At 53.7% G+C, this 12,355-nt stretch overlaps 1 protein-coding gene across 1 annotated transcript in view; it reads left to right on the forward strand.

The window, feature by feature from the left end:
* VOLCADRAFT_100182 (uncharacterized protein) overlaps positions 1-12,004 on the forward strand; it is a gene marked incomplete at both ends in the record, with an annotated part of 13,753 nt that extends 1,749 nt beyond the window's left edge. The window contains 18 exons of the mRNA XM_002958794.1: positions 283-456; positions 743-858; positions 1,238-1,280; positions 1,682-1,746; positions 2,021-2,267; positions 2,984-3,210; positions 3,441-3,538; positions 3,780-3,894; positions 7,813-7,868; positions 8,622-8,760; positions 9,124-9,175; positions 9,239-9,670; positions 9,913-10,028; positions 10,480-10,572; positions 10,965-11,100; positions 11,433-11,525; positions 11,632-11,766; positions 11,951-12,004. Of these exons, the coding sequence (XP_002958840.1) occupies positions 283-456; positions 743-858; positions 1,238-1,280; positions 1,682-1,746; positions 2,021-2,267; positions 2,984-3,210; positions 3,441-3,538; positions 3,780-3,894; positions 7,813-7,868; positions 8,622-8,760; positions 9,124-9,175; positions 9,239-9,670; positions 9,913-10,028; positions 10,480-10,572; positions 10,965-11,100; positions 11,433-11,525; positions 11,632-11,766; positions 11,951-12,004 (2,391 nt within the window). The remainder of the gene's footprint in view (positions 1-282; positions 457-742; positions 859-1,237; positions 1,281-1,681; positions 1,747-2,020; positions 2,268-2,983; positions 3,211-3,440; positions 3,539-3,779; positions 3,895-7,812; positions 7,869-8,621; positions 8,761-9,123; positions 9,176-9,238; positions 9,671-9,912; positions 10,029-10,479; positions 10,573-10,964; positions 11,101-11,432; positions 11,526-11,631; positions 11,767-11,950) is intronic.
* Between the last annotated feature and the right edge of the window lie 351 nt (positions 12,005-12,355).

A 12,355-nucleotide genomic window follows, 5' to 3' on the forward strand; every position in this document is an offset into this window, starting at 1 on the left:
CATCCGATCTGGGGGAAGGTCGTCTGTAAACGTTTTTTGTCTTTAGATTTCACCCTGGTATACACAGATAGAATGGACGGATACGTAACTAATATACCAGGTTCGGCACGATCGGAGTATAGGCTATCGGATATTTTACCGACGGTGCGCAATTACGCACATGTATATGTGTGTGTCTTGCTCTGCTTGGGCGTGTATATCAAGTTGGTCTGACAAGGGCAAGCCACTCGTCCAAGTAATTAGTTGGTTGGTTCGTTGGTTGGTTGGTTGGTTTGGTTGCAGGTTCTTCGCAATGCCAAGTTGACGTCCTTGAAGATTCGCCTGGCCATGCACGACTTCCCGTTTGGCTCGGCCATGGAGTGGTCCGGTATACCGAATAACCTGAAGAGCTGGTACAACAACACCGCCAAGAAACACTTCAATGCGCTAGTGCCGGAATGGTCGTTGAAATGGCCGGTGAGAACGCTTCCGTACATGTACGTGGCCGTAAAGTTGTACGTGCCCTTAAGTAAATCCTACCCCTGCATACGTTCCGATCACCCCCCCCCCACACACACACATTTTATATTGTTCGATTGCTTCTTTGCTTGATTGTGCGCTGTACAATACCCCGAGGTTTCGTCTCAAGTAATGTTTGACTTAGTATTAGATAGCCAGTTCTTGACCTGAGTAATTATTATTCCGCACAAAAACTCGATGACTTCATGTATTTCGTGTTGACGTACGTCGTATTTGCGTGCAGTCGTATGAACCGAGCAGAGGAGTTTATAACAGCAGCTTCAATTACATCAACAAAAACCACATCGATTTTGCCACGTCCAACGATTTTGTCCTGGCACGAGGCCACACACTGGAGTGGTGAGTATAAAACATGAAGGCCGCGAGCACGCGTATTGCTGCAAGTTGCGGTGGGTGCACTGGCTTGGCTCGCTATTGGTAGCATGGCTAGCTAGTGGGCGCAGCTCGCAGGAGCACTTTGCCCTAGTCATGCAAAGTACTATCTGAAAACAATGCAGTACAAGTACTATCTAATAACAATGCAGTACAAGTACAGTACAAGTACTACTCCGTAAAGCTGCAGATTCCACACGCCCGCCGTCTTTTCGTTCCCTTCGTAGACATGTATGTAGGCATGTGTGTATGTGTGTGTGAAATGATGGGCCGTTGTCACCGCCGGCATCCTGGCCAAGGCTGCCTCCCCACCCTGCCGCTGTCTGAATTGCCGTACATACCGCAGGTACATCTCATCCTGGGGCTTCGCAACTCACTGGTCACGACAGGTGCGAGACCTCCCTCTCCCTCTCCCTCTCCCTCTTTAAATACACACCATCTCTCTCTCTCTCTCTCTCTCTCTCTCTCTCTCTCTCTCTCTCTCTCTCTCTCTCTCTCTCTCTCTCTCTCTCTCTCTCTCTCTCTCCCCCCCGCGCTCCATCCATCCCCTTGAATTTTATGTATGCTGACTTGCTTCATAACATAATATGTGTACTTTGATCCTGCTGTACTGCACGCACCGCCGTGATTTATTTCCTAATTAGGCGCCGCCTGATGACGTGTCATCATGTGCCCGGGGGCTCCCATGGCCGCTGCTGAGCGCCATCTCCGCAGTCAATTTTTACATGTGCATGTGTGCAATGTGCTGCTGTTTGCGCGCTGCTCATATACATTTAAATTTGCTCTTCAGGATGGTTGTGACAACTACCGAACTTACCTGCAGACCAGGATTACTCGCGAGGTCACTGCCTTCAGGTGTGTTATACCTGATGTAGAAGTAGTGAACATATCCTGCTAAAGTAGTGGACTACTCTGTCCAGCAAATATGCTTACTACTTTACTTGTACTTGTAGTAGTGGACATGTTTTCCGAGCTTCTTCCCTTTATCAGGCCGTCATTGTCGTCCGTTTATTCCTAGCCCAACTAACTCCCAACTTCCAACTCCCAACTCCCAACTCCTCCTAGCCTTCGTCCCGTCGATGTCCTGAACGACCCAAATCTCATCCCTAATCGATTCGGTTCATTCCAGGGGTAAGTTTCAGCATTACGACGTCTTCAACGAGGTGATCCACGAGCTTGATTTCGTGAAGGACTGCCCCGGAATGTGGCCCGGGATTCTGTACGACGGATTCCGCTGGGCCGCCGCCGCCGACCCCACAGCGCAGTTGTGCCTCAACGACTATGGCCTCATCACTGAAGACGACTGGCGCGCGTTTGTGCAGCTCGTGCGCGATATGAAGTCGCAGGGGGTGCCGATTCATTGCATCGGTGTGCAGGTGCGTGTGGGTGTGTGGGGGGGGGTGGGAGGGGGGGAGGGGGGAGGGGGGTTTGCATGTGTGTTCTCATGACCGAAGCCGCGAGGGGGTGTGTACACTTGTGTGGATGTGTGCGTGTGTGCACGTGCACGTGTTTCCGTCTGTGTATGCGCTCGTACGTGAGTGCTTGCGGACGACTGATGTAAGGGCAGGGTGGCTAAGTAGCTGGCGAGCATGCTACATTGCTGCGTACGGACACGCAACTGTTGTCGTACACCGAGTCTAGAGCTGGTTGCCATGTGTATGTTTTGGATTTTGCTTTCGCGTGGTATGTGCGTGCTGGTAAGCGCGATACACAATCACCGCTGGCCATCCATCATACCATCCGCTTCGTGTATGCCGTACATGCCATGCAGGCAAAAGTCCGTCTGTGCACGCATGCGCATGTGCACATCCGTACGCATCTGTACACATCCGTACGCGTCCATGTGCATGGACCATTAACAATACATGAGAGAGAATGCGAGCAAAAAGGCCTTCGGTGTGTGAATGCTACCCCGTGTGCATGTAGACGTGATATGTATGGATACAGGCATGTATGTGTACATGAATTACACACACACACACACACACACACACACACACACACACACACACACACACAAATCATGTGTATGTGGATTACAAGATACAAACGTTTGCGATGTGTGTGTGTGTGTGTGTTATTTACAATGCAGGCTTACTTGACAACTCAGAATCTCCGTACACCTGTCTACATGAAACCACGTCTGGACGCGCTCGCCGCGCTCAACCTGACCATGCTCATCACAGAGTACAACTTCTGGTCCTACTGGGCCAACGACACACCCATCTGGAGCGGTACGGAGGCTGAGCATGCCGCGCTGCACAACGAGTACGTGCGCTTCTGGTTCAGCGTGCCGTACATCAAGGGCATCTTGATGTGGTGAGTTGCTTCGTCCATGGTTTTTTGCCTCTACGTGCTGCTAATAGATCAAATCAAAAGCTGATAGGTACATGTAAAGCTTCTGTAAAGCTTCTGTGCCAGTGTGTGTGTTCCAAAACGGTGTGCAAAACACACGAATTCCGTATGTCTACCCACCCACCCACCCACCCACCCACTCACTCACCTATACCTGACTTTGGCCCAATCCTTCAAACCATTACATCACCCAGGGGCTTCTGGGACACGGGCAATTGGATATTAAACGGCGGAATCTACTATCCCAACACGACTGCCAAAGCCTCGGCTCGGACTCTCGCCACACTGTGGGGTACGACGTGGAATACAACGTTAGATCGTACCAATGTCGTACTACCCAGTACGGGCGTGTTCGGGCCGTACAACGGTTTTTACGGCAAATATTATTATGAGGCGACGATTGGGAAGAACAAGTTCACTGGCTTTGTGCGCTTCCCTGCCTCGGCTGGAAACAGCCAGACGGCCACAATTGCCCTTTAACTTGCCAGCATCGTGAGCTGCTGCTGTTGTCCGTATCGTGATTTGCTTTTCAGTAGCGTATCACACAATCGCTGCCAACCGTGATATCGCTGCCAAGCGCGATATCGCTGCCAAGCGTGATATCGCTGCCAAGCGTGGTTTATTAGCATGCCGTGAAACAGTACGACAGTGTGTTATGTCGCGAGTACGGGTAACGAACCTTGAGGCCCACTTTTCTTTCATATGCGTGTCTTCAAGCGAGCGCGCGTGTGTGTATGTGTGTGTGTGTGCGCGTGTGTGTATTTGTGTGTGTGCGTGCATATGTGTGTGTTTGTGTGTGTGCATATGTGTGCATGTGCGAAGGGTACACTGACCGGGCCTGACACTGGCTAGGGCCGGCATGTGTGTGTGTATGTGTGTGTGTGTGTGCGTTTGCATGTGTGTGCGCAAGGTTCTAGATCCTAGGCTGGACAGCAGCAGTCATGTACATTATTATGCATGGCTATGTGTACGTATGTACATGTGTGCACGCATACACATGGACATGTGTGCTGTTAAGGTTAATTTTCGTGAGCGCGTGGCTCGTTGTTGGTTGGACATATCTACGTGGAAAAAAGACGTGCACCTGCGCTGCGATATCGATCGAGCAAGATGCCGTATAGATGATACGTACTTGCTTTAGCAGCTAGTCAGTATCCACTTAGGTAGGTGAAAGTTTTTCCCTCGAGTCAGGTGAATGCGGCGGTAGATAATACGTACTGATAGTTGCTTGAAGGGAGCACCGCATACGTCGCAGATGTGTATGCTTGTATGTATGTATGTTAATATATTTTGGGGTATATGTTTGCAAGTTTTAGGAATTCAGATTTTTTAGCTTAGGACAGAACATCATTTGCGGCAAAACGCAATGCCATTATTATGACCTGTTTTTTTAGGGTTAGGGTTTATGCGATGGGGTCTGTCGTCGCTTGTTTATAACAAGTACAGCTTACAGATCGTCTACAAAAATGCGCTAAGGCGCTCCGCTAGCATCGCCATAGGCCTTTTCAGCGGCCAGCTACTGCAGGAGACTCTAGGGCACGTAGGATGCCTGGAATAATATATCGGTCGGATGGATTGATGCTGCGTGTGATGCTCGGTTAACTATATTATCCATCCGCATGTATGTGGGTATATGTCTTGATGTTCGGCGTACATGCACGCCGTACGGTAACTCGCTGTTAACCCGGTGCTAACCACGCGCGCAAACAGCGTGTCCTCTTTCCATGCGACCACTCCATCTAGCTAGCTGTATTGATGACGCATCTATGACATACATACATACAAGGTGGCCGCTGGTGAAGCTTAACCACCCTGTAACGACATACATACATACAGAGGCAGCCCAAAACGCAAGCGCTCGCGTGTGTGCCCCACAAAGACGTGCGTTACGTACGGTGCTGTTATGTACGCTCATCATTGATAAAATAAGGATCCCAACGAGCATGCACATATATACTACTAGGGTTAGGCACTACTGGTAACGCGCGACCATTGCCCCCGGGAGATCCCGGGATTGAGACCTGTCAGGGTCGAAAATCCTACCGATGGTGGAAGGTATTGCGCCCCTAGTTGATGGACGGTGGTGACCTGTGATAAAGTTAACCTGCGAGCCGACCAGGAATGGAGTTGGGCCGCTGTCGACCCGGCAGATTCCTGGCAGATGCTGGTGGTGGGTGCGGAACCTGAGCGATCCACTGAGAAGTTAGCTAGGGTGACTGGATGAGGGTGCCGCGAAATACCCGGGGGGAAGGCAGGGTTTCGCCGGGTAGCGGCCAGGGGTGAAGATATAACCCCCCTGTCCCACACATCATACATACATACATACAGCCCTGCCCGCACACACCGCAGCAGTCCATGCATGTATGTGCAACGCACCTCTCCTTATGCTAGCTGCGTCAGTATCGGTCCCTACCTAATACACGGGGGTGTCGCCTATAGGTGATCAAAAATTTTATTGAGGCAAACTGGTATAAAATGCCTTCCTGAACAAAATCCTGAGCCTCCATTCGGTCAATTATGCGAAAAATGGCGAAGGGATACGTATATGTTGTCGAGGAAGCGCGAATGCAAGGTTTGGGGCAGCTTTAACGCACAACGGCTAATAAAGTCTCGATACCAGTATACTACAGAGCGGTTACAATAGTGCCACCAGTGCGGTTGCGTACACTGTGAGCCCTGTGAGCATATTCCTTTTTTCAATAGTCGGAGGGAGCATTTAAGTGAGGGTTTCCCGTTGTTTCTTGATCCCAGCCACCGCTGAAGGGCACGACTACCCCGTAACTGCTAACCGCAATCGCTGAGTTCGCTTGCAGGTTAGCGTTACATTCGTAAAAACAAGAATTTGCGTCATCATATGTTTTCTTTAATAATTATAAAGGTTTCATCAAGCATCCAGTGTTAGGTTATCATGGTGAACTCGGCAGGTCCACGGGTCTAGGGGGTTGTTTCAACTTGGCATTAACGTCACGAATTAACTATCTTTAATCCGCACCAATCCGGCCCTGATCCACGGGAGTGTTCCATAGGTCTGGAATAAAGGAACGGATTAAGTACAACGACTTCAGTGTCCTTGCATGATTTACAAAAACGAGTAGTTTATAATATACTGCTGGATATTTAAAACTACTGAGAATCAACATAAAGGGCAAAGACCGCAGTAAGCAGTTATTGGCGGCCTTTGCCGATTGCGTTGCTACGGCCTGCCTGATTCACTAAGCCATCGCCACTATCGTCACTGGAGTTACTGCTGATACATAGGGGACGAAAAAGTTGATGGCAATGCAGTTCGCCGCCTGTGCCGTCCATGGCAACCTACACCGGCTTCGCCTTGCCACACACCCCATTACGTCCAGCTACGGCCCTTATAGTGTTGGGCGGAATTCATGTGCAGATATGGCCCGATGAGCTGTATGTGCAGCACTTTCGCGCCACACGCTCGTCTTTCAAACTGTTGCTGATGCAGTTGGGTCGGGGTTCGCGCCAAGGCTCCGCAAGCCTGTTGAGCCTTCACGGAAGCTGGCGATAGGCCTCTAAAAACTTGCAAAACGGGTAGATTTCCGCAGTATGGAGAGCCTGTTTTTGGTGTCGCTCCCACAACCTCATGCCGTGCCGTTCGGCGGTTTCCCGAGGTGGTCGTGAAACACCTGGGTGGGTTAGTGAAGTTCCTAACGCCTGCACGATTTAAGTCCGTCTCAGAGGAGTTCGCTGCTCCCGGGATGACTGGCTGTGTGGGAAGCATTGACGGCAATCACGTTGCATGCAACAAGCCCCGAACCGAGTACTAGGAGGACTTCTTTTGAGTAAACCTTAGGATGGCTACACCTTACATACACAGGCCGTGTGCGACTACTACTGGTGTTTTTATGATGTTTGCGCGGGCTGGCCGGGCAGTGTGCACGATTCCCGGTTGCTGTCATCGAGTTCTCGTTTTTGGCACGCGGGGAGGTCGGGGTGTTCAGTTATTTAGGCGCAATCATGGTGGATGGGAGCCCATATGCTGCGGAACCCGCATAGAAGCGCAGATCGCCATCAGGGTGTTCCTGAAGGTTTTCACGGCCCTGGTGGCCCCCAGGCTGAAGGTGATTCTTGTTCGGTAGACCCAGGACCTCGTGCGTGTTTAACCCAGGCTTGTGCTCGCGCAATTGCCTTGCAGCATGTGTCAATATCACGGTGCCCTTGGTTCCGCGTCACGGTATGGTGCATATTACCGCGGAACAAGAAGCGCAAAGCTTCCACAAAACTAGGAACACCTACATGATTTTTAAGAGGGAACCTTTCAAGCTATCAAGTTCGGGGATTCAAGAAGACGCTGCATAACGACGGTAGTCCGCAATTGTCAAGTTGACACTCGGTGGCCACCCGCATTTCTGACAAGTATGACCAAATGGATCCGAACAAAGTTAAAAACAGCCACGATAAGTCTTGCGGCTGCCTGCGCAAATGAGTCAGCAGTCGTGCGGGAAAATGTACTTTCGCCAAGTTTAGCAGTTACAAGTGCGCACAGGCAAGTTTTATCAGGAATTGCTTATTTTGTGCATAGGTGAATATTCCTACCTTGCCACACAGGTCTTCCGGAATCGGCCTTGTCTTCCCGGGCTTGTTCTTCGTGCACCTAGTTCCCGGTCAGTCCTCATAACCGTGTTACCAATCCGTTTTCATGTAGTTAACCATTGGATATCCATTACAAGTTTGATCCCTATTCACAGTCGTTTAGCCGTTCACCATGATTGTCAAGTAACTGGCCCGGACGTAAACCACATGCCGAAACTTGTCACATTATAGATATAACGGTTAGCCGTATATCGTTTTACCGCTACAGTGAAGACTGAGCTTGTAGTCGCGAGCCGCGGCTTTGAGGAACGATTACAGGTAAGGATGTGTACTGACCGGTTTACAGAAATCCATATATGATAGGGATTGCCGATGTTTTTGTGGACAGCCTATCCCAAACATCTCCCCCTCAGTCCTCTGCGGCTCACCATGCTGCCCGTCGCTGGGAAAACACGCTTCCCTGCTTTCTCCTGTGCCGGCGTCCCCTACACATGTCCGCCTAACATCCCTGCCATAAGGTTGAGGCTTGCATTCATCGAAGCACCCGGTGTGGCCCTTGCCGCGCATCATGCGCCGACACCCCATGCATCCCCCAATCCCTAGGAGCTCTTCCCTCCACTGATCCCCAACCTTCCGAATCAAAACCAACCCTCCTGGTGACGCCTCCTGGTGACAATATCCGATTTACAGATCAGGTCCAGCGCTGGCACGAAATCCAATTTCCGCTCTCAATTGGTAGCTTTCCGCTGCGCATGAGGACCGATTCCCACTGCAGCATACCACGCCGCACGCGGCGCCTGTCAACTGCCACAACCTCACCGCAGCGGCCGTACAACGAAGCAAGATCAGGATGGCTGCGGCGCAATCCATGAAGCAACAACCACAACAGCAGCAACAGCAGCAGCCCAGGGTATTGTATCGGCGGCCGACTTCGGTGGGGGTTCCCGGTGCCCCGGATGAATGGTGAGGGAGGGAGGGAGGGGTGGAGGGAGGGAGGGAGGGGGGTTTGGGGACTGTTGGCGGGTAAATTTGGAGGCAGAATGGCTCTGATCTCTAGCGCCAGCAGTCATGGGCTCTTTTAGATGAAGCGAAATTGTGTGTGTGTGTGTGTGTTTCGCCACGGCCCATGGCCCTCAAACTCCACACGGGCAGTCACGCGCGAACTCTGCTCCACCCGCCCCTCAACCTGCCTCGCTTGGCTTCCGTCCTTCAGGACTGTACGACTTGATATGCAGGAAACGTTGTTATGAGCCACACCCTGTAATGTATGCTGTCTATGATTGAAATGTTGCACTATAACTACTCTTTGGTAGCCCGCTGTCGCAGCAAAAAATGCGCTTATTGTGTCATACGGTTGTACAACAGGGCTGCGGATGAGGTAGGCGGCTCCGTCACCACACCAAGGGTCTCATCCGCGCCAAGTCCCACCACCCGGCCTCAGCGATCCGTATCGCAACACGTGGTGTGGGCCAAGGACGCCGGGACACCGTTGGCAAGGCCCGCACCCAGGCCAATGTCCGCAGGATCCGCCGCTGCAGCGGCAGCGGCGGCTGCCGCCGCCGCCGCCGCCGACGGCGGCGGCTCTACCGCCGTCGCAGCCGCCTCCGGCGGCAGCGGCGGCGGCATCCGCGTTTTTGGCGGCTCCCCTAGCCTCAACGCCGCCGCCGCTGCGCTGGCAGAGCGTCAAAATACCGCCGTGGACGCGGCGGCCGTGGCTAGACCACCGCAATGCAGGTGCTGCGGTCGTGACGGCGGCGGCGGCGCTGGCGGCGTGTCGCCCAGCAGCATCGGCGGTAACCGTAAGGACGTGGAGGGGTTGTCGGAGGAGGTCTGGAAGCTCCGCGCAGATCTGGTGGCGAGTCAGGAGCAAAACGTGAGTGAGATAGAACGAGTGAACGGGTCGGAGGGGTTGTTGGGATCGCGCGCTCACACACACACATACACACACATTTCCCTTCGTCCCCTCCCCTCTCTTCCTCTCCCTCTCGCTCCCCCTCACACACAGACACATATCCTCTCCTCCCTTTCTTCACCCCCTCACTCTCCCCCCTCTCCCCCCTCCCCCCACCCACACACACGCGGCCCCCCCTTGGGGAACCCCGAATGCGCCCACAGCGTTTACTCAGGACGGAGCGACAGCGGCTGGAAGAGGAGCTCAGTCGTTGCCGTACAAGTCTGATTAAGGCCGAGGAGGTGCTCAACACCCGGGAACGTACCCTTAGTCCGAACAGGTATGCCCGTGTATGTATGTATGTACGTATGTATGTATGTGTGAGACAGGGGGGTTATATCTTCACCCGTGGCCGCTACCCGGCGAAACCCTGCCTTCCCCGCGGGTATTTCGGGGCACCCTCGTCCAGTCACCCTAGTCAACTTCTCAGTGGATCGCTCAGGTTCAGCACCCACCACCGGCATGTATGTATGCATGCATGCATGTATATATGTTAATCGCACTGTCCTTTTTCTCTCACCTGTCCCTTTTCCAGCAAATCCAGCACCACCTACCCACTCTCGACGCTGTAAAAACCTATAGGCTCTATTAGCTAGCCCCAAATGGCGCATTACCTAACATTACCGGTCCTTGCTTACTCTTGTGTGCACCACCTGCTATCGCCGGTCCTCGCCTGGTGCTGGCCGCCAAAGCCGCATGACCAAGATGTACCGCACCCCCACCACCACCAGCCTGGTGGGCAAGCTGAAGGAGCAGCTGGCGGCTCACCAGGCCCAGGCGGAGTCTCTGAAGTCGCAACTGGACCAGATCATGCGGGGGACCCGGTGGGTTGTGGAGATAAGGGGTTGCGGAGATAAGGGGTTGTAGGGGGTTTACTTTCCTGATAGGTTTTAGGGTTTTGTTTCAGATGTGTTGGTGGTTGTGAATGGAGAGAGGACGGCGCCAGCAATCGGCCAGAGAAGCCAGAGGAGAAGAGAAATAGAGGGGGAAAGAGGGGGAGGGAGAGGGGGGGGAAAGAGGGGAAGAGAGAGAGAGAGAGATTGGGAGAGATGGAAACAGGGAAAGGAGGTTGTGTCCGGAAAAGTCAAATGAACCGATTTTTCTGTTTCTTAACATCAATCCTCTTCTCCCCTTCATCTCCCCTCCCTCTCCCCCTTTCCTGCCACCCTTACCGTCCCCGCCCTCACACCTGGCCGCGGGTGTATTCAATTCCCAGGGCCACCCGGGTTTCGGAGCTACAGGCGGAGGTTCGCGCCCAGGAGTGTGAGCTGGGTCGGCAGGCGGAGTTGCTCCGAGTCATGAGGAAGAGGATGGAGGACGCGGAGGCGCGGACGGCAGAGGCACTGAACAGAGTGAGTGTCTGTGTATCTGTTTGTCTGTCTATCTGCCGGGAATCTGCCGGGTCGACAGCGGCCCAACTCCATTCCTGGTCGGCTCGCGGGTTAACTTTATCCCAGGTCACCATCGTCCATCAACTAGGGGCGCAATACCTTCCACCATCGGAAGGACTTTTGACCCTAACGGGTATCGATCCCGGGATCTCCCGGGGGCAATGGTCGCGCCTTACCAGTAGTGCCAAACCCTTGTATGCATGTGTCGGGATGTGTTTGTGGGGCGGGGAAATGGGGCGGGGAAAGAGGTTTACAATCTGTTACCTGGTACTTTTCTCTCTCCCTGCATGCAGTGCGACACCATGGAGCGACTAGCCAGGATGCAGGGGCCCCTGGCTGCCCTTCAACAAGCAGTATCAGATAGCGAAAACCAGCTCAAGGGAGGAGTGGGTGGGGGAGGTGGAGATGGTTGGGGGAATGGAGGCGGAGGTGAAGGGGTTGACCTTCCGGACAGCAGCAGCAACAACAACAACAGGGGGGCCTCACCTGCAGCGGCCACGGCCACGGACTCCGCCACGGCCGCCGCCGCCACCGGTGAAGCAGCAGCAGCAGGAGGAGGAGCAGGCGGCGCTGCAGGCTGCCCTGGGGCCAATCCTAGGGGTGCGGGGATATCGGGGGGCGGAAAGGGTACGGCAGCGGAGGCGACGGGAAACAGCAGCAGCGGCGGAGGCAGAGGCGGAACGGAGGGCAGCTCCGCCGTGGCGGCGGTGGCGGCGGCGGTGGCGGCCCGTATGCTGCCGTCGCCGTCATCCCCCTCTTCCTCTTCTTCTCTAACTGCCGCACTGACGGGGGGTCAGACGCTGTCCTCCAGTCGGGTGAAGAAGACCATGGCTGCAATGGCGGAGGCACACCGGGCACTACTTAGCCAGGTATGTGTGTATGTGTACCTGGGGGGGGGGGAAATAATACGAAAACCACTGACGAGTGGTGACGTAGACAGTTACACGGATGGTACTGGGTGGGTGCCCGGTGGGGGGCTTTGGTGTTGGGCCTGGCGATAGGTCGCGTGTGATGGCGCTACTTAGCCAGGTGGGTTGGGGGCTGGCGTGGGGTGGGTTGGGGGGAAATGTAACACCAAGCATCTGATAACGACTACTCCCTCCCCTCCCCCGTCCCCACCGCTTCCCCCTCCCCTCCCCACCCATCCACGTCTGGTACACTCTTGCCCTGGCAGCAGCTTCACTCGTTTGTGGTGCGTCTATCCCCTCCCCACCAC

The sequence above is a fragment of the Volvox carteri genome (assembly GCF_000143455.1).
Source record: "Volvox carteri f. nagariensis unplaced genomic scaffold VOLCAscaffold_107, whole genome shotgun sequence".
Classification (NCBI taxonomy): domain Eukaryota; kingdom Viridiplantae; phylum Chlorophyta; class Chlorophyceae; order Chlamydomonadales; family Volvocaceae; genus Volvox; species Volvox carteri.